This window comes from Sphaeramia orbicularis, chromosome 4, assembly GCF_902148855.1.
Source record: "Sphaeramia orbicularis chromosome 4, fSphaOr1.1, whole genome shotgun sequence".
Classification (NCBI taxonomy): Eukaryota; Metazoa; Chordata; class Actinopteri; order Kurtiformes; family Apogonidae; genus Sphaeramia; species Sphaeramia orbicularis.
The window spans coordinates 36,141,433-36,167,272 of NC_043960.1; the positions used below are offsets into that span (position 1 = coordinate 36,141,433).

The 25,840-nt window shown below is 40.1% G+C and overlaps 1 protein-coding gene across 1 annotated transcript; it reads left to right on the forward strand.

The window, feature by feature from the left end:
- Positions 1–1,198: 1,198 nt before the first annotated feature.
- pdgfra (platelet-derived growth factor receptor, alpha polypeptide) lies at positions 1,199–23,665 on the forward strand. Its single transcript, XM_030132755.1, has 29 exons — positions 1,199–1,426; positions 3,646–3,718; positions 3,798–4,076; positions 4,221–4,481; positions 6,001–6,140; positions 7,081–7,243; positions 7,563–7,755; positions 8,715–8,830; positions 8,919–9,215; positions 9,319–9,585; positions 9,671–9,798; positions 10,515–10,683; positions 10,794–10,983; positions 11,135–11,250; positions 11,803–11,929; positions 12,031–12,227; positions 12,852–12,946; positions 13,591–13,723; positions 14,026–14,130; positions 15,411–15,521; positions 15,894–16,047; positions 16,676–16,836; positions 17,158–17,273; positions 18,203–18,325; positions 18,426–18,537; positions 18,699–18,798; positions 18,959–19,064; positions 20,350–20,585; positions 21,873–23,665. The coding sequence occupies exons 2-29, from the start codon at positions 3,664–3,666 to the stop codon at positions 22,018–22,020; spliced, it is 4,398 nt and encodes a 1,465-aa protein (XP_029988615.1). The 5' UTR covers positions 1,199–1,426; positions 3,646–3,663; the 3' UTR covers positions 22,021–23,665.
- Positions 23,666–25,840: the final 2,175 nt, after the last annotated feature.

Sequence of the window (25,840 nt, forward strand, 5' to 3'; positions counted from 1 at the left end):
AAGGTAGGGGCAGACTTGGATTCATCTTCACATCCAACTGAATTTTTACACCCACAATATTAAAATATTACGAAACACAGCTAAATCTGAAAACAGCATTGTATTTTAGTGCCAAGGTTTAGAGAATGCAGACTTACATGCATAAATGTATTTCTACAAACTTTGTAACTTACTCAAAGCAACTTCACATAAAAGTTGGAGGAAGAAGGCTGCATGAAACCCTGTAAAAGTGATAACTCAGCCAGTTTGAGGTAAGCTTGGCCATCTGAAATTGAGATCCTTTGTTTGGAGAACAAGGACACTGTTCTTTTCGGCAACATGTGGAAGTAATTGCGCCAAGCGGCTGGAGCTGGGAGGGGGTAGAGGCGCAGCGGGGCCCGGGGCTCTGCTGCAGAAACACCGGCCCGATACCCCTCTGCTGTGCCCAGAGATAGGTGATTCACAGGGGCCATTATTCTAGTGCCGCCCGTCAGAGCACAGCCCCAGGGTAAAAGGGAGCTGGGGTAAAATAATGGCCGTGCTCAGGAGTCGGTGAACAGCTGACGCAAGTGTGCCAATAAACATTGGTTTTCTGTGAAGCAGAAAAATATCTGATAGTGTGAGTTTCTTTGTTTCTTTTCATCCATTCTAACGGAAAAGGTGAAGATCTACGTGTGTCTGTGTGTATTAGTTTTTGTGTGCGTGTGAGTGTGTGTGTGTGTGTGCAGGGTTGTACACACAGGCCGGGACAGGAGATGTGGTTTGTGATAGGATGGTGTTGGAGCGCCCTCTATGAGTTCTCTGCGTCTCTACTGTCTGACTGATGCACAAAAACTGCTGCGCTCACATGCATCACACAAAAGATTTTCATAAAGTGCATTTTTAATCAATATGGTAATGAAGTGTGAGATGAATAGTAAAATGCCACAAAACAAGAATATCTACAATACATTGTTGGATGAAAGCATAAAATATTACTGTATACGTTTGACATGCGCGTCTGACTTGTTTTTATCTGGAAAAAAACAACAACTCTCGAATCCAAACAAAACCGCATGAAAATGTCATTCCTGTCCTTGTTTCGGACTCTTAAAAGACTCTTACTTTGAAAAGAGAACTGGGGCTAGAAGGGAGGAGGAGGGGGGCTGTCATTTCCTGAGAGTTATTTACTTAGAGCCAGATGATTACTTTTTTTGTGGAGAGGGTGGAGGGCAGGGGGTGGACTGTAACACTGAATCAGTTACAGGTCGCTGTAGCTGAAGCGCAGTTGTGAGGGCGGTCGTGGATGCAGACAGAGGGGCGCACATATGCTCTCACAGCGCAGGATCTCTGAGGATTATTACAGCTGTAAAGGACCCTTACTGCGCCTTTTGGAGCGCTCCTAACACCGACCAATTCACTGTGGATATACTTACACGAAAGGAATATAAAGAAGGGATTACTAAAGGTAAATACAAGGTTTTGGAATCCAAAAGTTAATTGCAAGTAAATGGTTTTAGTTTTTGGAGGTTTCTAAAGGAAGGAAGCGCATCAGAGATCAAATTAGAGATAGAAAAACTAAAACAGGGGTTTAGATCTAATTGGTAATTGAAATGCATTCTTATTGAGGGTCTCAGATTATTCTACATGTTGAAAAGAGATTTTTTTTTTTTTTTTTTTTCATCTTACATGATAGTTCTGGAAAAGTTTCTTTAAAGTTTCAAGGCGCTCAGACGGGAATGCTCCGCCGTCCTGCAAGTTGCCTGCAACTTCTGCGTTAGGCAATGCATTATTTTTTAGATTAGATTTCACTGCCCCATGCACCATATGGCCTCACCCCTGGACGCCCAACGAGGAGATGTCGCTGACTCCGCTGGATAAAAGCACTCGATTTCGGCCTCACAGCTGGAGGTGTCACTTGGTCGACTGGAGCAGCATTGTGGGATGCTGCCTGGCATTTAATGGGAAACACACTGGAAATTGTACATCACGTTGTTTTCTCGTCTGTTGGTGGAATGTGAGGAATTAAAAATGGAAAAACGGCACTGCAGGCATTTGGAATAAGGAGTTTGAAGAGTCAAAGCTGCAGCTCAATGGATTCAAGAGGGAAAAACAGAACCAGTGTGATTTTTGGAGCCACGGCGCATTCTTCATTAACCACTCCTGCTGTGACACCAGGGGATTTTTAATACTTCTTGAGATCAGAATTGATCACATATATTGTGTAATAGTCATACATAAACATTAGAAACCTTTTAATTGGCACTGATACTGAAAGCATGACCTTTTGACAGTTTTTGTCTGCTCAGTCCTTTCCATGGAAATTGTTGACGGGGAACTGAACTCTTTAATCGTGCGTTCAGAAAGTTAAGACAAACCATTATCAGCTGTTGCCCAAACGTCTCAGGCCCAGCAGAGCGATGCATCTGCTCTTTGGAACATTTGTCGAGTCGCTTGGTGAGAGCGGAGAAGTAAAAGAAGAGAGTGAGACATGCAAGCAGTCTGCCACTCAGGGAGAGATTTACGCACGGACGGTGGCTGGAGTGGATACTGGCCAAGCGAAAGCAAAAAGTCTCTACTGAAACTGTTTGAGACAAGGCGTGTGCACAAACACGTCAAAACCAATTATGCAGTCTGTCAGAGGATTCCCACGCAGATATGTGCTTTTGTGCGAAGTTGGTCTAGTAATTATAGAGTTAAACAAACCCAGGTTACCCATGGATAATTAAGCCGGTCTCAGATGCGCCAAAGCCGACAGCCACAGGAAGCTTTACAAGGGCCAACTGGCTTATTGTTTGAGGACACTGTCCATTTGAGAGTCAAAATCTCCTCTAGTGACAAGTCTACTGTCAAATAGAGAAGTTTCTCACATGTACTTGCTGCATTTCCTAAACAATAGCCCCTAAATCATAAACGGAACAGTTCAACGTATGCGTTTTCGTTTCTGAGCGCCTCAGACTGTGGGCCCTCACGAAAAACTAGATCCATCATCAGACAGACAAATATAGATACTGTTCAGTAGATAGCTCTGACTAAACTGAACATTACACGAAGCATTACGAAGAGTTTTGAAAAACTACAAAATGTCTTCATTTAGTAAGATATAAATAATTTAATGTAAAACCCTGTTTTTTGTTTGTTTGTTTGTTTGTTTGTTTTTTTCAATCCTGGTGGCAATAACCTAAACAAGTGGCAAATTCTGTCTTATTTCAGCTGAGGTGCGAGAAAATCAAGCAAAAGCAAATAAAAGTGTGAGTTTCTTTGAATAAGACAATAGAAAAACTTATGGAAAAGCGGGCGATTAAGTAAGAGATGGTGAGACAAGAGGAGGCTTTGGTGCCGTCAAGAGGTGGACTGTGTCGCCCTCTACTGACGGAAGGCGAGGGAACTACTCTGTCCTGCGAAAGTACACTGGAGTCTTTTATCACAGAGGAGTAAACCGACCTCACACTGAATGCATTACTAGGTTACATTCAGATGATGTGGGAAACCAAAGAGCATGTTACACTTTAGTTCCCCAAACACCCCCAAAAGTATTTTAAAAAGCCTGATGAGACAAGATATGAAGCGACCAGTGTGTCTTGTATGTGTCCATGAGTGGAAAAGAGTAAATAAGGAGACAGTGGTATCATGTCTTACCATAAAGGGGACAGAATCCATTATCATAACTATTATTTATCCTTGCAGGCCAGAACATCCATAACCATGGATGAAGTCAAGACACTCATCGTCTTTAGTGTCTTGGTGGTTCTAGTTTCAGGTAAGTGACATATTTTTTAAGGTGCATCATATTATTTTGTGCCCACAGACACTCTAATGTTGACCAATCTCTGTTGCAGTTACCTCTGGACTGTCGCCACCAACCATTGTGTCCAATGAAGAAGAGTTCATCCTGCAGCCCAATTCAATATTCAACATAAGCTGCACCGGAAAAAGAAAGGTCATCTGGGCCGAACCCCTACCGACAAACACATTTGTCTATCCGGGCTACTTCACGGCCACGCTCTTTATTTACAATGTGACTGTTGCGAACACCGGGTACTACATGTGCACATATGAGACCCCAGAGGGTGAAGCAGAAGATGACAATGAGGCTGGGATCTATGTGTTTGTTCCAGGTGAATATGTTTTTACACTGATTTTATGAGGAGATGATGCTTTAAATGTGGAGTAAAAACTGCAAGAAATTCTATGTGACAATAACATGTATGCTATTGTATATGGATGCATGGTCAGTAATACTTTGGGATGTCTTTCCCCAGATCCCCTGGCTCCTTTTGTCCCTGAGACCCCTGAGAACTTGGTGGTCCCCATGGACTTGACTGGAGTGCCCATCTCCTGCCGTGTGTCTGACCCCTACTCTCATGTCATCCTGAGGAGCGTCCCCAGTGGAGAGGAGATGCCTGCCTACTATGACAATAAGATGGGCTTCTTTGGCAGTCTGTCTCCTGGACAGTACCAGTGTGAGACCACTGTAAATGGACAGACATTCCAAAGTGTCGTTTACACTGTGGAGAGTGAAGGTGAGTCAGTAATAATCTACAGATATGTACCATACAAGAGACTGTTTTTGGTTTGTTTGTTTGTTTTTTAACATTCTAGCAGAAAAACTATTGGTTGAATTCATACCAAATTTGGTTTATAGATTGCCAGTGACCTCGACTAGATCTCATTACATTTTGGGAACAGTAGATCAAAGTTCAGATTTTTCATGAATTTTTAAAATCTTTTTTTTTCCTGTTTACTTATGAAGGGCAACATTTCAAATGTCTGTAGCAGCAAAAATATTTGTTGAATTCATACCAAATTGGGTTTATAGATTACCAGTGACCAAAAATAGATGTCATTACATTTTGGGAAAAATAGGTTAAAGTTTCAATTTTTATGAATTTTTTAACTATTTTTTCCCCCATTTATTTATAATGGGCGAAATTTCACATGTCTGTAGCAGCAAAACTATTGGTTGAATTCATACCAAATTGAGTTTATAGATTGCCAGTGACCCAAAATAGATGTTATTACATTTTGGGAAAAATAGGTCAAAGTTTCAATTTTTATGAATTTTTTAGCTCTTTTTTTCCTCCCATTAACTTATAATGGGCGAAATTTCACATGTCTGTAGCAGCAAAACTATTGGTTGAAATCATACCAAATTGGGTTTATAGATTGCCAGTGACCCAAAATAGATGTAGTTATATTTTGGGAAAAGTAGGTCAAAGGTCAAATTTTTAATGAATTTTTAAAATCTTTTTTTTTCTTCTCCCATTTACTTATAATGGGCGGAATTTCACATGTCCATAAAACATCAATTTTGTTTCAATTTACCTCAAACTTGGCACATATATAGAGGCAATTTATATGCTGACATAAGCTGGATCGATGCCAAAATAAACTACAGTACCTGTGAGGGGCAGGGTTTGTTGTGTCTGGCACCACTTGTTCACTATGATGTGGCTTAGGTGCAATATTAATGCCATTTTAGTCAACCCACATTAATTTAGAAGCAGTGGAGAGTATCAAAAGTAATTAAATGACTTTTCCCAGATCTAACTGTTGTAGTTGATTTTGGATGGTTTTTTATTATGGAGACTTTCCAAGTTTTAGAATAGATATGGAGAGAACCTAATGCCTCTGAAAACATCTATTAGAACAAAAAAGGAGATTCTGTTTTGGCTGTCACATGAAAAGATGCCAAATATATCAGAATTTTCATGTCATGTCACTAAGACTCAATCTGTCATCGTGTTTTTTTTGTTCTAAAATTCTAAAGTGATAGGATAAAGATAGAGGACTATATTGCACAGCTGGGATCATTCCCCCAGCTCTGTTTACCGCAAGAGGCCTACAGGGTGATGTCACTGCATGAGCGCTATGACATTATGTCATTATCACAGGGGAAGATGACTTAACGGGCCTGTTTTCACTCTATATGTGTGTGTGTGTGAGTACATAATGATGACCTGCTCTGTGATAAATGAGCTCATGTTAATCAAGTTGTCACTATGTGAGAGGCTGACGTATATGCGCTGTGGTTGTCTGTAGATATGGTGGACGTGGAGGACTTTCAGGTGGAGGTAAAAGCCAGTGAGGAGACCGTGAGAGCAGGTCAGCCTCTAAACATCACCTGCATCGCTCCAGCTGGACCAGGCTTTCAGCAGCAGTGGCTTCACCCAAAAAAACAGGCAAGACACAACACCATACCAGCTTTTCTTCCCTTTTCCCATTTGTGTGTGTGTTTTTTTTCTTGCTTTATTTCAGTTTTGGTTCCTTTGTGGCTTCATCCATAACCAGCTTCAGCTTCTCAGGCTTGGCTCCTGTCTGTCTTGTACTATTTCCTTCAACCCCTTGTCATATTTCCATGTCATTTCCTCCCCAGCATCACTGAGCCTTAAATTAGCGAATAATGGTTTTGGATGCAAACACTAGTGTGCCAAGTGGAATATAGTTCTGAGGACGGCCCTTAGTGGTTACAAAGTATGCGTTAGGAAAGCAACGGCTGAATGTTGTGTCTTCATTATGACGACGTCGGCCAAAACAGCCCGGCAGTTAACTCCATGAGACACAGACGGGAAAGTTTGGGACAAATGTCTTGAGGGAAGGAAGCAGTTCAAAAGAAGGGAAAATGGAGGACAGTAAATCCTTTGACCCCTGTTACCTTGAGACGTGGACAGATGCTGTCTACACATGACAGCCAGTGAAACATTTAATGCTTTTGAAGTGTTAGCCGCAAAGATCAGACAGAGTTTCATATGCAATTTATGTTTGTTTGTGTTTATGTTCAGATTCCTAATCTGTATAGCATGTTTTGTCTTTTTCTACACGGGATTCCTCTAATTCCTTTTCCAGAGACAGTCAGGGTAGGAACACAGGACTCCTGACTCCTGGTTTTGGTCTCAGTTGCAATTACAGGCTTTTAAAAGGTTTCTGTGATCCTGATTTATCTCCTGTGGCCTAACAAGTGTTTTAACCATTAGCCTTTAGCAGCACGTCAAGCAGATACTGATATATTTCAGCTCTAAAATGGAAAAATTCAGAGTTAAATTCAGATATCTTATTACCAATGATTCTTTTTATTTCCTGGTAGTGAGATCTCAAACCCATATTGTTCTTCTTTTCTTACAGGCCGTGGATGCTGCTCAGATTAAACACGCTTTTCCTGACCGGGTCATCTACACTCTCAGCATCTCACAAGCCACTTCTCAGGACAGTGGGACGTATGAATGTTCCGTCACTAATGACATAAGCAGAGAGGTCCGAGTCAGCAGTGTGGCTGTCACTGTCTTTGGTGAGTTACATTTAAGATTCACATCATCATTCAGGTGAACTTTCTATGGTTTCATACATGTGTATAATCTTCCTTTAAATTGTGTGTGGAAGTCATTTGCTACCATCTGATTGTAAAGCTTCACCTCTGCTTTCAACATCAGATACTGTGTTTTATGGGATGGCTTCAGCAGATGTGTGTCTTCCACTTCACCACAGGCCTTTTCTGTCACTTACTCTTCATCTCAGTCCTTGCTTTCCATGACTCTACTCTCTATATTCTAACTTATATGCCATCACCTTCTAATTGTTTGTTTCTAATTCTCTGTTTCTCACCTCAGAGGAGAATTCCTTTGTGGCACTGGATCACAGCGGGATCTTAGGGACGGAATTTGTGAGTCTTTTAGAGGAGACAGAGTTTACTATCCTAATTGATGCCTACCCAGTTCCTAAAGTCACATGGCTGAAAGATGACAAAGACATGCCAGAGAACTACTACGTCATTGCCAAAACCAGCCACCTTGAAGGAAATCGGTGAGAATAAAGACTGTGATTTAATGAGAGAGAAACTGTTGAGATATTTGCAGTTTCAACACTGAACATGGTGTTTGATTCCTGTCACAGAGCTAATAAAGAACTTGTACACCACTGTCATATCTGCTCCGTTAGTCACAGCTGACTGACCCAGGACATATTTAACCCATAAAGACCCAGAGATACTTTTTGTCAATTACAAAAATGAATTGTTCTCTCTATTTAGCCTTTCATATGTGATTTATCACAATTTATTCTAATATTATCCTCTGCATTTTGCATTATTTAAGTCAAAATCTGGTATTTTCCTACATTTAATTCACTGATCATGTAGATGTTCATAAAAGCTCAGATTAAAGTTGAGGGTTATTATAATAAATTATTATAAACAGAGAAAACTGAAGAAAAAGTGACTTTTGCAGTAAAATCTTCCATTAACTGAACATAATCCAAGCATCTCCATCCACTGTCACTGATCCAACTCTGTGGGTTTTACTGGTGAATCAATGTTGTCGAAGATGACAGTGTTTCCATGGTAACTATAGAGCCTCTGAAAGTCCAAATGGGTCACATGTGATGACCATGAAAAGATGACAAACTGCATTTTACACAAATTATTCAGATGTATTTGTAGGATTTGTGGATGAACAGATATTAAACAATTTAGATTGGTAGATGATTTTGGTCACCAGTGGCTGTTTGGGTCTTTATGGGTTAATTTACCCCATGTTTTGTTTTGTTTTTTTAATTAAACTTTTATTGGTTTTTCAACAAACAATTAAAAAAAAGAGGCCAATGCTTTGACTTGCATATTGATTTAGGTACCTGTACAAAGTGCGTTGGAAAAAAAAGTAATGAGAAGAAAAAAAAAATTCCCCCATGTTTTACTTTACTTCATGTGTAAAAGAAAAAAAAAGCAGCTGATTTTATTGCAAATATTGTGCTGATTTTCTTTTCAGATATCAAAGCATTCTGAAATTTCGGCAGCCGCTGGAGAAAGATAATGGCAAATACACCATCAGAGCTGAAAGTGGCTCACGTTCTGCTCAGTTCTCCTTTGACCTCAAAGTCAAAGGTAAGATACATAAAAAGACTGATATAAATCTATATAAATATAACCACTGTCTGCTGTTGAGCACTGTTTACATTCTACTTTCTCTCAGCTCCCACTGCAGTGATATTCCCACCATCCACAACCCCCATGCTCCTGCCACAGATGGAGGAGATGGTGGTGCCCCTCCACACTCCGTTCAGCCTGACCTGCCGGGGGAAGGCTAAACTGGCCTGGGAGACGCCGTTCGATGTGCCCGAGCAGACGCAGGAGGACAACAGCGGCCTGTTTATAACCACCATCACAGTGGACAACGCCACTGCCATGCACACCGGCTTCTACAGCTGCTTCTACAGTCGAAACAGCACTGAGGAGATCGATGACACCAGCATCTACATCTATGTGCCAGGTATGAGGCACACAAAGACAACTGTACACATGTTAAGGGTTTTGTTATTTTTGTTGTGGGGTGATACTTGATAATCTGGCTAAAAATGATGATTTACACACAGATCCAGACGTACCCTTCGTGCCATCACCGGTGCCTTTTGGTAACCACGTCCTGTCCGATCATGAGGAAATGGAGATTCAGTGTCGTGTGTCTGATCCCACTGCTAACGTCACCCTGATTAACGTCGACACCCAGGAGCCTGTGCCCAGTGTTTATGACAGCAAAAGGGGCGCTTTGGGTATTTTCACTGCTGGAACATATGTCTGTAAGGCCGTCATCAATGGAGAGGAACACCAAAGCGGAGAGTACATCGTCCACGGGTGGATAGGTGTGTGTCTGTATGGATAGTGTTTGTACAGATACATCGGTACTCTGACAGAGGTGGTTTAACTTTGTTATTTGTTTTATCTCAGGTAACGCTCTGCATGTTGAGCTGACTGCCAAAAGGACTGCTTTACTGGTGGGAGAAACCATCACAGTCTCCTGTCTGGCTCGAGGCTCTGAGATTCTGGAGGATCACTGGAAATATCCTGGAAAACTGGTGAGAACATAAGTCAAACCTATGCAGCACAACAGACAATAGACCTTTTTCACAGCAGACGCTTTGGCTCATCACAGCAGGAAAAACACAGGTGATCCTAATAGCGTTAATGGTGGATCTGTTCCATTTAAATGTCTAAGAATCCATGCCAGGGAGCCAGCAGGCATAAACCAAAACCTTGGAACTGGTGCATCTACTGTACATGGAAAGCAGCCATTGTGAATTAAAGTAATTACACATACATTTTCTCCCATAATAAGTGGAAAAGGTCATTCACTGTGTCTGACATTTGACTGTGTTTTGGTTTCACACAACATTAAGTCTCAGATGTTGAGCGACAATGATTAATATACGATCAATTTTGCTAAACTAGGTTTAAAATGAGTAAATCCATGAAATAAAATGTGTTCATCCTACTCTTGACTCTCCCTTCTTGAAAAATAGATGAATAGAAGATAAAAAATTCTCCCTTTGCTGAACTTTGAAGAACAGCCATTTTAAATTATCCTCAAGTTTAAGGTTAAAATTCAACATTCATACATGAATTTAATGAGGATTTAAAGTAACAACTAAACTGAGTTTTAAAGAAATGGTTCAATAAAGTCCTTGATTTGCAGATTTGTTTGGTGCATAATTGCTGAAGAATAAATAAATCCCATCCATCCGGTCCTTATGCAAGATTGTTTGACACTCAGGCATCTCTTTTTTTTTGACAGGCTAACCGTGGTATCAAAACAGTGCAAGAGAATAAGAGGAATCAGGAAATCCTTTACACCCTGACGATCCCTCAGGCCTCACCTAAAGACAGCGGCATCTACACATGCTCCATCACTGATGTTATTAGCAGTGACACCCAGACAAAGCAACTGGCAGTTACAGTTTTTGGTATGAAAGTGGCATTTTCTTCTTTCTTTACTAACATTAAATCGAAAGTGACATTATTGAAAATATTGTTGTTGTTCCTGTTTTGACAAATCTTCCTGTTTTTCTAACAGCAAGTGAGTTTTTAGACCTTAAGCCTGAATTTGATGAGTATGAATCTGCGGAGCTCGATGAAGTGCGGGAGTTCAAGGCTGAAATCCACGCCTTACCTGGTGCTCAAGTCACTTGGCTCAAAGACGGCCTCCCACTCGGTGATGTGACAGCGGAGATCTCCACCAGCCTCCGGCAGCTCAGCGAGACCAGGTGAGACCCTCATTCATGGTCTGCTGGTTATAGCAGAACTAATGACAAGCTCAGAGCAACATTCCCACAGGTTGGCCTGTAATTAAGGTTTAGTGTGACTGTCAACTTCTATGACTGTGTGCTTATTGTGTGGTTGTGGTATTCTGTGCAGGTACCGGAGTGTTCTTACCTTGATCCGAGCCAAGGAAGAGGACAGCGGGAACTATACCATGCAAGTGAAGAGTGGAAACCAAAGTCGTGGTGTCAGCTTTACCCTCCAGGTTAAAGGTCAGAGAGAGGAATGTCCCAAACCCTTTATTACATTTATTTACTTTAATACAGGATCCAGAATGAGCCCCCTATTCACTCATTCACCTCTGACCACATAATAAAAACTAAGTGTTTTATTCAAGTGGACAATAAATGGAGGCTTTTAACACTGATAGAGGTGGAACTGGGGGATATAAACATATTAAATTTTTTGATTGATATTTTTTTTGCATGAAAAGATACTAATACCTGTGTCAAAAACCAATTACATACACCATAGTATCATTTCAGGTGTCAGTGTGTATTTTGTACGTGTGTAATTAAGGTAAATGTGAGCTGTAGGTTGTAAACACTACAGTTGACTGTTAGCAGAAAGAACTACACCTGACAGGGACATTACCTTTTATGATGCATTGTGGGATACTTTTAGTAACTGTAAGAAATGTCCCTATACATTCAGACAGCAACTCATTGTAGTGAATACTATAGTGTTTCTGTTGCAGATGTGTTTTTTACTTGGATATGTCACACATTTTGCTCTGCTCACTCTCCTCTGTTGCACTGTTACAGTCCCTGCAGTCATTGTGGACCTGATGGACATCCACCACGGCTCGGCTACAGGCCAGTCTGTGGTGTGCATCGTTAGAGGGCAGCCCACTCCAGAGGTAGAGTGGTTTGTCTGCAAAAACATCAAACAGTAAGTTCATTTATTTACTCCTGTTATTAAGAAAGTTTGCATACTTTGGAACATATTGAATGAATTTGGGTTTATATCTCTGTCTGTCTGTGCTCTTACAGTTGTGCCAATGACTCATCTTCATGGGTGCCCCTCGCTGCCAACTCCACGGAGATCGCAGTGGACTCCCACATGGATGAGGAAAATAACCTGGAGAGTCAAGTCATGTTTGGCCATCTGGAAAACACACTGGCGGTGCGCTGCCTGGCTAAGAATGATATGGCCGCGGTCAGCAGGGAGGTCAAACTGGTGTCTAACGGTAAGAACACAAACACACTGAAGTCACTTTCCTTTCTCCCGTCTTTCATTTGACATCTGATGTTGTTGTTTCCACCCTGTTTCCTCCTAAGTTACTTCCATTTCTGACACTCAAAGTGTGGCAGGCTTTGTCAGTGCCTGTGTTTGTGGCTGAGTCGGTGCTGTCAGTGTAGCAGCAGCTGTTAGATGATGGGTTTGTGGTGAGACAGCTGAGAGGGGGCTGTTCTTTCAACCGTGAGGAAGGGGCTCCCTATCCTGACAGATAATTCAGAGAAGATCGTTTGGCCATTTGGTTCTCCCAGATGAGTTTTACACCCCTGTACTCACTCCCTCAGCCTCTAATCCTCCAGAAGGTCCCCTTTAGAGAGCGCCTGGGCCCATCCCCCACTGTGTCCACTTCCATCTTATCTCCACTGCATACCTCTTGGTCACAGTAACCTGGACACCCTGCTGATTTCTCATAATCCTGCCAGACGACATTTCTTATGCAACACTGAATCTACTTAGTTAGCTCTTTGGTTGTTTTAGATCTTTGATTCATCACTCGCATTTCTTGCTGATGTTTCACCTGTGATTAATGCTGTTTCCATCTAACATGTGTGACTGCTGACTCTCCCCTGAACAGGCCCTCACCCTGAGCTGACTGTAGCTGCTGCTGTGCTGGTGCTCCTGGTCATTGTCATCATCTCACTCATTGTCTTGGTTGTTATCTGGAAACAGGTACAGGTGCCATTCCTTTGCATTTATCCTTCTTTTCTCATCTACTCACCCTGTCACTCACTCATCCCCTCTTTTACAGCATCCAGTAAATATTGTTGTAAAGCCAGGCTCAAAGTCATGGCAGGACTGTGTTTCATCTGTTTGTTGAAATTCTCATCAATTCTCATTAAAAAACATATCATTTTTTTCACAAAGTAATAAATGCTCCATGCTGTGTATTTTTGAGCAGATTTTGCCAACATAGAGTATGTGACAAACCTTATTGATGAATATAAATAAATAATCTCAATAGCCAAATCTGAGGCTGTGTCTGAGGAATCTGGCAACACAGTATCTATCATGGCAAAAGCCCAATTTTAAGAAAATAAAAATGACTTTTGTGCAATTTTCCCAGTAGAATGTGCACTTTCTTTTGTCATAGTCCCAGTAACATTTGACTCTGTTATCCAGTGGTTGAGAGTTTAAACATTGCACAAACTCAACCACTGTCTCCTATTAAGTTTGCATGTAAACAGTTAAAAGGCAGTGTAGTGTTTTTGAGAAGTATTAGACTAACACAAAACACAATATTGTGTTATATAGCTACCTCAGCAGTACCATGTCTTGACTTGACAAACTTATCTCCCATGTGTCCTCTCTTCTAGAAACCACGATATGAGATCCGCTGGAGGGTGATAGAGTCTGTGAGCCCAGACGGCCACGAGTACATCTATGTGGATCCCATGCAGCTTCCCTATGACTCCAGATGGGAGTTCCCCCGAGACAGACTTGTTCTTGGTGAGCTGACGGTCATTTTTTAATTATGCTAAACTGTGTAGTCTTGTGGCACTGCAGCCTCCCTGCAGGGATGTTCTGGTCAGGATGTCTCACTGTCTGTCTTTGAAGTGAGGCTGTGATAAGCTAATCTGGTTTGGGCTGTGTGGTTTGCTGGCTTTGGTTTTGGTTTGACTCAGTGATCAAGGAGACATTCAGCCACTGAAGGAGTCACAGATGAGAAAGCAGAGGCATCCCGAGTGTACAGATGTGTTTGTGAAAATGCTTTGTTGTCTTGATTGGCTTTTATGTTGTGTGTTTCGCAGGTCGTATCCTGGGCTCTGGTGCCTTTGGGAAGGTGGTTGAGGGAACCGCCTACGGGCTCAGCCGCTCCCAACCCGTCATGAAGGTGGCAGTGAAGATGCTGAAACGTGAGTTAAACAAAATGCAACTGACAAGACATTCAGTGTTCCTACCACCTGTTTACACAGAGAAGATCCCGTAAACTAGTCATGTAAATGCAACTGTTGATAGTGTTGCCATTTAGCCGATACTTAATACAAAGTGTTTTGTATTAAAGAAATCTGACAGATTTTGCTTGGCTATATTTACAGAAAAGTCTAGTTATACATTTATTGAAAACAGTCAATATTCTTGATTAAAAAGTTTTGCAAGTGGGCCCACTCTGAAAATAAGGAAAACAATCATGCTTATCTGCCAGGATAATATGCGCACAAATATTGTAATTGACTAAATCCAGCTCAGTACTAGCTGGATCAAATCAAAGACAGATATCGGTTGTTCAAAAAATCATGGGAAGGAATGCTTCTAGGACCCCAAAAAAGAGTTTGTTTGAGTTGCTCTTTGGAAAAAGGAATTCATAAAGTAGATGACAAACAGGAAGAATACTCCAAGGCACTCTCTTTAAGCATTAAAATGCCTTTATTCTCACAGCATGGTCATGTATAGACCTTAAAAAACACCTCAACGCGTTTTGTTCTGGTAGTCTCGTAGCATAACTGTGCATAACTTTACTCTCCTAACACTGCTGCTTCATTTTTCATCATTGTCTATGACCTGAAAAAAATATGACTTGGACAGTTACGCTATGATGCTAATGGTATGTTTTCTTAAAAGACGATTTTGTTCTGATAAAAATCATACTTGACAGAGACAATGTTTCCCTAGATAAAAAACATCTTCATCATAATCCAGAACCATGAAAATGGATCTGGATGTTGGCTTTTTATTTACTTGAAACTGTAATATGTGTACAATTAAATATTACAGTGAAAAACTCCTAGAATTGTAATCTCATATGTAGAATTAAAGTCCTATTGATTGTGTTTTGACAATTACATACGACAGAAGAGCAGGGTTATTTAAGTTTTTCCTTATTTATAGTTGTTATCTTACATGACCTTCAAGCTATTGGCAGTAAAGTATTACTTACTACAAAAGAACAAGTGCTGACTGAGGCAAGTGTTGCAGTAATAGTGAATAAAAATAATGATGGAATCAGCAAATGATCGTTGTCAGAGGCACACCTACAAGCTGAATCTACTGGTGGGAGTAGTGTGGAATTAAAGTAGAGGTGGAGATAAAGACGTATAACCCATAATTCAAGTGAAAAAGATCCTCGTTGAATGTTTGTTTATTTGGTAGCCTGATTGTGTGTGATGATAGTCATGGTTGGTACGTTTCCTTTCAGCTACAGCACGCTCCAGTGAGAAACAGGCCCTGATGTCCGAACTGAAGATCATGACTCATCTTGGACCGCATCTCAACATTGTCAACCTCCTGGGAGCCTGCACTAAGTCAGGTAAAGACTATACACTTTGTTTTAGAACGACTCACAACAAGATGAACTCACAAAATATCAGTTTAGTCTTGTCTAGAATTTGTTTGTGTAACAGTTGCCACTTTGCCCTAACACTGGCAAAAACATGCACACACTTGCTTGTGTGGCTTACCGATTTAGCATTTTTCGGCAGCTCTAACAAACCAAATGAGATTGACAGGCCTGTCTCAGCTCTCTGTGGGTGTGGTATTTTAATAGGCTTTTTATGGGAAAGTAGAGGCTTGCCCTCTTGACAGAGCTTTTAGCTTTTATGAGCCTCTGATAAGATTAGACTGCAGACTGACGCCGATGCATGGCTTCATGTGCTGTTTTTTTTTTTTTTTTTTTCTCCAGGTCCTATCTACATTATCACAGAGTACTGTTTCTATGGAGATCTGGTGAACTACCTGCACAAGAACAGGGAGAACTTCCTGAGCTTGAACCCTGAAAAAAATAAAAAAGACTTGGATATCTTTGGAATCAACCCTGCAGATGAGAGCAGCAGAAGGTGATGTTTCAGATGTTACTGAAGATACACATTTCTGCAAACAAAAGGACGTTCTTTACCTCAGTTCCCCTTTTACCAGTCCTAAATTTTATAGCCATACACCCATCAATTTACACACTTCTCTCTTACGCACAAAATCTCCCCTATCCCTAATCGGTAACTCTATCACCATTTTCTCCCTGGTTAAGGAGATTGTCTGGCATCTTCACCTAATCAAATCGTGGTCTGAAGTGGTCTCAGCTTTCAGCCTAATTTCATTGCGTAGGAGGTACCTGTTAAACTGTATCGACTCAGACGTCCATTGGTGAAACTGCAGCCCCACTCTGCCTCTTTCCTTCTCTGAGGGTCATCTGTGTTGATGGATGACTCACATCGACCACACCTCAAAATGACCATAACATAATTTAATCCTGGCTACCATATTAGCCTCAACCGCATCTTCCTTAACCCCAGACAGAAAGAGTGATTTAAGGACACACACTGACATGAATGAGCAGGACATTTGCAGAAAAATCATGCATTAGCCCCGCTATAACAACTCATCATCAGTATTCCCACATGGGAAAACGCTACAACCTGTTCTCACCTCATCATTAACCACATTCCTCTCCCTTGTCTTTGCATACAGTTATGTGATCCTGTCCTTCGAGAGCAAAGGAGATTACATGGACATGAAGCAGGCTGATAACACCCAGTATGTGCCCATGCTGGAGATGAGCAATGCCTCCAAGTACACAGACATCCAGGGGTCGAACTATGACCACCCACCGTCCCAGAAAGGCTCAATGGGTAAGAACATAGAGCAGCGTCTGTCCTTTACAGTATGTCTTCTTCACTCTCTCCTTGTAGTTATTGGTGTGTGTTTGCTTGGCTTCAGTGCTGTGTTTGAGTCAGTTGGTTGAAGGGTACACCCTTGTCAGAATTTAGGACTGGTACAACCTTGTAATTATATGGAGAGGATAATTGTAGCACAAGCATAATAATGCCCAGTTTTCCCTACCATTAGTAAAAGCCAGGTTTCAGCAGCCAGTACTATATTTACAATACATATATATTCATGGACTGCCTCAAGACTTTTTTTTATTTTTTTTTTATTTGTTTTTTAAACAGAGAGCGAGATGGACACCCTCCTATCAGATGACATGAGCGAAGGCCTCACCACCACTGACCTGCTCAGCTTTACCTACCAGGTGGCCAAAGGCATGGAGTTCCTGGCTTCCAAAAATGTAAGTTAGACTGAAAACCCTGCAGCGGAACAGAAACTAAATGAATATGAGTTTGGACTGTTGGAGTTTCTGAAGTCTGAGCAGCTTAACTGTCACGGAACAGTTTGCAAAGGTCCTGCGGCCTTGCCACTGCACTGATGGCAGGTTGTGGATTTGTGCCGTGTCCTATATGATGACAGCTGTGCCGGCCAAAGGGACTGAGGAAATCAGTGGTTGTGTGATAAGCAGTCCTGTGACGGCTGAACCCACTCAGGAGGGAGGCCAGGGGCTGAATATAGCTGCACAGCCAGACTAGAATTACCAGGCAGGGACATACTGCAGCCAAAAGCTATTCATTCAGCTTCATAGTTATTATCCCTAAATATCCAGTGGTCACAGCCATCCCTCCAACTGGCATGTTTACATAAAGACCATGCTTTAGAAAGCAATGTGAAAAAGCATTAAAAAATGAACTCAGCTGAAAAACATACACAGAAACAGATGCACTCAGTCGGTGTGGGAGCAAGAAAAGAGATTGAAATGTCTTGATCTGGCAGTGGGTGACTGACTGAACTGAAGACGGAGCACAGTTGTACATGATGAAAAGAGGTGCTAATCAATTTTTTATGAGAATTAGCCGATAACTTTATTTTCCCAAATGTTTGGCACCATTCTGGTCTGTAATATGGTCAATAACAAAGAAAGAAACTGGGAAAGAGCATCAAAGAAAAACAGCAATATAAATGAGAAAACAAGCTGAAAAAACACAAAACAGTTACCAGGTACCATTAGAGAAAGGAGAATTTTCTTTAATAAAACCTACAAAGCAATGCAAACATAAAACAAGTGCAAGAAGAGAAAGTACTCACATTAAGAGACAAATACCTGATGATGATAGTGATAATATTATCAGCTAATCCCATCTCTACTCTTTCTCTTTCCGTGTGCAGTGTGTGCATCGGGACCTCGCCGCCAGGAATGTCCTCCTGTCTCAGGGGAAGATAGTGAAGATCTGTGACTTTGGACTGGCAAGAGACATCATGCATGACAACAACTATGTCTCTAAAGGGAGTGTAAGTATCTTCACTATCATTTTAACCATAAAAAATATTCATATTAGGCTGTTTTCTCACAAGCTTGATTAACTTTTTGTGACTTTTTGTTGACACACAGACCTTTCTGCCAGTGAAGTGGATGGCACCTGAGAGTATTTTCGACAACCTGTATACCACTTTGAGTGATGTCTGGTCCTATGGCATCCTCCTCTGGGAAATATTCTCATTAGGTGAGCCTCTGCTAAAGCCTCTTACAATGAATGAATCAATTAAACTGTATACAGCAAAATTTATACATCAGCTGCATCTTAGAGTGCTGGGTGTGATGTTTAAAGACAATAATACAATAATGATGTTTGACAAACTCATGAGAATGTGTTTTGTTCTGAAGGTGGCACTCCATACCCGGGGATGGTCGTGGATTCAAGCTTCTACAACAAAATCAAGAGCGGATACAGGATGTCCAAACCGGAGCACGCTCCTCTAGATGTGTACGTGACCATTCACATGATACATATTCATAATGACTATACTTCACCTCGTGCCCTGCTTTGAGTGTTTGAACTATGACATAAGTCACAGCAAAATTACAAGGTACAGGACAGTATGTAGTGTTCTCTACGGTAACAGTGTGTGTTTTGTCTGTCTCAGGTATGAGGTGATGATGAAGTGCTGGAACAGTGAACCAGAGAAGAGGCCGTCTTTCCTCGGTCTGAGTGACACCGTGTCCTCTCTGCTGCCCTCCAGCTACAAGAGGGTGAGTCTCCTGGTGACCTCTTACGTCCTCATGTGATTTTGTAACACCTGGTTTCTAATTTACCGTCGCTCCCTCTTGACCCCATCGTTGGATCTCCACATTCTGTTTCTTTACATCTTTTAACGCTCACTGGTTATCTTTGGAGGTCACGTTTTTTTTTTTTGTTTGTTTTTTTAATGTACAGGGTGGGGAAGCAAAATTTACAATGAACATTTAGTTGTTTTTTCTCAGCAGGCTCTACGTCACTTGTTTTGAAACCAAACATATATTGATGTCATAATCATACCTAACACTATTATCCATACCTTTTCAGAAACTTTTGCCCATATGAGTAATCAGGAAATCAAACATCAAAGAGTGTGTGATTTGCTGAATGCACTCGTCACACCAAAGGAGATTTCAAAAATAGTTGGAGTGTCCATAAAGACTGTTTATAATGTAAAGAAGAGAATGACTATGAGCAAAACTATTACGAGAAAGTCTGGAAGATACTATTAAAGAAGAATGGGAGGAGTTGTCACCCGAATATTTGAGGAACACTTGCGCAAGTTTCAGGAAGCGTGTGAAGGCAGTTATTGAGAAAGAAGGAGGACACATAGAATAAAAACATTTTCTATTATGTACATTTTCTTGTGGCAAATAAATTCTCATGACTTTCAATAAACTAATTGGTCATACACTGTCTTTCAATCCCTGCCTCAAAATATTGTAAATTTTGCTTCCCCACCCTGTACATGTGTTAAAAGTAAAGTACAGGTTGAAAATAAGCAGCAGGCAGTTAATTTAAACCTGTTCCACTTCCTCTGTGAGTGGATTTGGAGTGCTTCTGTGGGCTTATAGTTCTGTGTTTCTGTAAAGCAAAACCTACATGTGATTATAGTGCAAATGCAGTAGTTGGATGTCAGAGTGGCTGGCCTCAGTCTGGGTAATGACGCAGCCCCAGTTCTCGCCTCCAACCTTAATTACCCCATTAAACCTCACATGGCACATCAAAACAGCGCTACCTCTGCCTCCTTCACAGAGCTTTAATGGCAGGGGGCAGAGGAGGAACCACCTACTATTTTAGCATCTATGGTTTGGATGGGATGTGTGATTTCCAAGTTGAATTACACCGTCCACTTGGCAAAAAAACACTACTCAAACCACAGCTCAGGGAAATTTACACATTAAATCTGTGCCTACAGTGCCCGCTGGATTGCATCATAGTAGCTTCTGTGCAGCAAAAAGTGTTTCAACTGTTGAATTATATTAACTTGTGATGGATCTTTCTGTCCTTTTTTTGCAGCATTATGAGAAGGTGAACCATGAATTCCTGAAAAGTGACCACCCTGCTGTGACTCGGGTGTGCTTGGAAAATGACGACGCCTACATCGGCATCACCTACAAGAACCAGGGCAAGCTGAAGGACCGAGAGAGCGGCTTTGATGAGCAGAGGCTGAGCTCTGATAGCGGCTACATCATTCCCCTCCCCGACCTGGACCCTATATCTGACGACGAATACGGCAAGAGAAATAGGCACAGGTAATGCAAAAGGACCTCAGTTTTATCTGTAATTAGAGTACTGGACTTTGAGCTGCTTTTTAATCATCATCCTGATATGAACATAAACAATACACACAATAGGAAGAACTCCCCAAAACACAAATGAATAAGAACAATCATGTCATTTACTTGCTCACACATTCGGTACGCAAACAGTGAGCAACTACCATCAGATTAACTACTGTCGGTTTGGTAGCAACTACACTGTCAGGAAAACATTCGTTTAGATGCAGGAGGTTAAATTTCTCATAAGTCACATTTACAGGTTAGGACTTTTTTTATAAATGCAATAAAGCTGTGATTTATATGAATCTCTCTTCAACTGAAAAAGTACAATGACTTTCAATATTTTCCCTGATCAATATGATTGTATTTTCTAAATGTAAACAATATAGATTTTGAGTTTGTTAAGAAATACAGTAGGTTTTATATATATATATATATATATATATATATATATATATATTCTTTTTTTTTATTACATTTTTTAATCATTTGGAGACTGGGGACTGCACTCATTTTTCTCCATTTATGCTATAGCTCAAGATGTCTTTAATAAATTACTTTAGTTTTTATTATGTTTCAGACATCATCCATAATTTTTTTGAAGTTGGTGTTTGTAGGTTTAAAATCTTCTTTAAAGTAATCATTCCATGGTGAGGTCTTCATGCGAAATTTGTTGTTTAAAAGCATACATTTTCTTTCTTAATTCAGTGAGAAAAGGGTTTTATTTTTTATGTTATGTTTTTTTTTTTTTTTTTTTAACCTTACTTATGAGCTGTAAAACTAATAAGCACACCTCAGTACTTGTATTATTTGTTACTTTAGTAGTAGTAGTAGTAGTAGTAGTAGTAGTAGTAGTTTATTCGGTCATTACTTTAAACAACAAACAAAAAACAACATATCCATTGTTCCATTTACAATGTGACCAAAAGGGTTTAGGCTGAAGTAAAGACTTATTTTACCAAACCCTATTTACAATTAACACAATGTTTCCACATGAAAACAAACAAACAAAAAACTTCAGTGTAATCACTGCTAAATATCCAACAGAAGAGAATACACATTTCATTTAATTCAGGTAAATCATGTCCTTATCTCAACTACCTATATTGATCCTAGTCTTTTAAACAAGTATTTTCTTTAGTCAATCCTGAGCTATATTTTGGAATAATAGTCAATTTACAATTTACACATTTTACTCATAGTCACTTAGGCCTAATATGTTAATGTGTTATCTAACTTGTGTTTTCATTGACCCTGCAGCTCTCAGACGTCTGAGGAAAGTGCAATCGAGACAGGCTCCAGCAGCTCAACCTTGGCCAAGCGCGAGGGTGAGACTCTGGAGGACATCACACTGCTGGATGAAATGTGTCTGGACTGTAGTGACCTGGTGGAGGACAGTTTCCTGTGACGCCAGTCCAGTCTGTAAAGCAGGAGCCGATGAAAGGACGAGGAATGTGAGGATACGGGGACCTGTAAATCAACCAAAGACTCCTCTGTGTTCCTTCTAGTCTATCTGGTCCTCCTCCTTCACAGACATTTACAGAGGACAGAACAAAAACCACTTCACTGTCTGGATAAGTCTGTGGTGACGGTACTCTCTACACTTCTCCATGGTCGCTGCCCCCTGTTGGGTTGGAGGAGTCAATGAGCATTAATGAAGCCAGACATCAAGGACTCAAAAGGACTCTGAGCCTGTGTCGGACCTATGTAGAGTCAGATGAGTGATAGCAGATCCAAGGCTGGCTTTTTAACAGTAGAGCTTTATTCTATTGGGCATTCTGTTAACAGCAACATAAGCAAAAAGGGACGAATTAAACACATGGTCAGCAATTAACATGGACACCGGGGGATACTATTCAGCCATATTTAACCACTACAGATGCACTATTTAAACTAGATACGTCTAATAGGAACAACATGAGCAGGTAAACTCATCCTACACATGCCTGCTATGAGAAGCACCTGATGCTGGCACAATCAGTAGTACGACTTAGATTTTAAAGCACAAAATCTAGACTGTGTGCGTTTTATTTGTGTATGACCATATCATGTTTTCAATGGCTTCAGTAATTCAAATTTATTTTTTTACTTCATCATTATGTAAACATGTATTATTTGTGAATACTGAGTAGATATTGACCATAGCTGTTGGAATGAAAGGTACAGTAATGAGAAGACCTTTTATTAAGCTGCATACTTCTTTGCATTGTGTCTTTCACCTTTTTGCTCAAATACAACATCGTGTCCAAGAAAAATAGTTCCCTGATGATCCTTAGTAATATTCGGCGTATGGACTCTATCAAATGAAATGTGATTGTAATGTAAATAGCTCCAGAGTTGCTTTATAAGAGAGAATTATTGGGATGACACTCAAGTATTTTATATAAGCACACATTATGCTTCTGCACCCTCAAAAGTAAAGCTAATGCTTGTAATGATTATACCAAATTTCTGGAAATATTTGCCATCGCAGTGGACAGCTTACAATGTTTCACAACACTTGGGGATACAACATGAGAAATATAACTTTTTATCATGAATTGTATCAACTGATTCAGTCGCTGCAAAACTGGCGATGCTAAATAATAAAGGTCAAAGCCAGTCAGTCATTTGATGCAGGTTCTAGGTATGAAAAGACACTATTGATTCATGATGATCTGATGTCATACATCAGTTATTTGTCCACTCTTTGTAATCCTCCTCCTACTGTACCAGCTATGCCACTGCCTTCCACTCTCTCTGTCGACTGTGATGTACTCTCCAATCAACTGTTGCACTTTCCTTTTTTTCCATTTTGTTTTGGATGCTGCAGAATAGTTAATCAGGCAGAGCTAAGATGGTCTTGCTTTGGCTTTAGATGAATCCCTGTTTAAAGCAGAGTGGATGTGAATGTTTGTGCCGCTGATGAGTGATGTGTTGTTGACGGTACAGTATTGTTAATTGTAGGTAATCACCCAATATGATGATTTACTACTATGCTCCAGTATTTTACATCATGTACATTCAGATGATTTATATTTCAATAAATGGTTTATAATGTAAAAAAAAAAAAATCTTGTGTCCTGTTTTTTTTAACTAAAGGAGGGGAAGGGACAGACCTTAAAGTAGGAATATGAGAATGAAAAGTATATTTATGATAGATTTTACCCTGATAACCGCAAGGATTTTAGATGTAAAAGGGTTTTGTACAAAAATGGTAACATCAGCAGTGTTAAAGGAGCAGAAAAAAAATACAATCTTACAGCTTTTCATGCAGGAAAAAAAAAAATCTGCAGAAATAAACTACACTTGGAATAACTGTGGCACAACAAAAACGCCAGGAAAAGCTGCAGAAAGAAAACATATTAACATACTTGAGTCTTGTTATATGGTTTTCATCTTGTTAAATTTGTATGATATGCAAAAATGGACACACCATGGATCAGCTTTTTTTCTCTGTTACTGCACAATCCTTAAATGTTGAAATATATCCTGATATTAGGAAGATGTGCAACGATACAAAATAAAGTCATGCAAAATAACTAACAACTCCCTTCAAATGTTTTGAATCATAAAGTAAGTGAACCTGTATTGAGGACGTCAGGAATATAATCATATACTGTTAAGTAAGGAGTAAAAGTAAAAAAAAAAAAAAAAAAAAAAAAAGTCAGAAAAATTAATACTCAAGTAAAGAGAGATGCCTGAAAACTCTACAAGCAGAGTTATAAAGTACTTATATTTAGTTACTTTCTACCTCTGCATATTAATGATAAAATTAAAATCATTAAATATGGCTACCAGTAATGTTTGTGCAAGATCAATGTTTTAATCAAAGTTAGCTTTCAAATTTAAATAAAGTTCAACTAATGTAAGGACATTTTTACCACATGAAAATCCCACAGTGGCTCCTCAGATGACATGATGTAATTACCACATATGTCCACTAGAGGGTAGAAGTCTCTTGTTTATATTTTGTACCTTCAGGGCTGGAGATTAAGCTGGTTTGTGAGAATATGATGGTCAACAGAATCTAAAGGTGATGATATTTTATTAGGCTGTATCCTGACACAAGGGGTGGACCTTCAGTAGTTAAACATTCACAACCCAAACTTTCACTCTTATCATAACACCAGCCGATGAATGTGTGTCACGAGGGAGGTGTGGTATTAGGAGGAATTAGGTGGCATCACGCCATAGCCAGATATATCTGTATTAATGATAATAACCAGTACTTAGGATAACTCAACCTGCCAGTTAAGAAATTAAACTTAATGGCATAGCGTGACAGGAGGTTTAACATGAATTGTATGGTATTAGAATAGATCTAATTGAAATTATATTTTTAAAAATATGGGCTCATATACAGTAATCTTTCCCTATAATAACAGCGTGTGCACAGTTCTTCTGCTTTATTTGTTAAACTGATTCAAGCTAGTTTTACAGGTTTTTCGCAAACTGTTGAACCCTTAAGGCACCTGTGCTAGTGCAAACAAGGACAATGTATACTTTGCTGTGGGATTTTTCCATGAGATTAATAAAAACAGCTTATATGCAGGATTCCAGGCAATTCTGGCACAGGGTTCAGTTTTTCAAATGACTTTATAATGAGCATTTGCACCTGGGCCAGAAATGTCTCACATGTGGGTTCAGCTGAGTCAGCCAGTGTCAGGTTTTGCATTCTAGCATTCAGCAGGGGCTTGTACATGGGTTCGCCATAAAAAAAACTCATACAACTTCTGAATATGTCAAAATAATGTTCATAAAATTAAAAATGTTCCCAACGGTGTACCACAGGAAGCTTTGTTCCTGAGAAAAACATAGGTTTGTGGTGTGCAGAGTGAAAGATACAGTAGATCGCGGCAAAATGATAACAAATAGCCCATTTGTATCTTTGTTTAATGTGAAACAAGCATGCAAGTGTTGCGGTGAACATAAAGTAATAAAATAACTGTAAGTTTGGCTGCATGTATGGAAATTTCTTCTGGAGAAATGCATCTGCTGGTAAATGACTCCCTAATTTACATACATATAAAGGCCAGCTTCGAACACAACACACAGATCTATATACAGCGTGGGGAAGCAAAATTTACAATATTTTGAGGCAGGGATTGAAAGACAGTGTATGGCCAGTTAGTTTATTGAAAGTCATGAGAATTTATTTGCCACAAGAAAATGTACATAATAGAAAATGTTTTTATTCTATGTGTCCTCCTTCTTTCTCAATAACTGCCTTCACACACTTCCTGAAA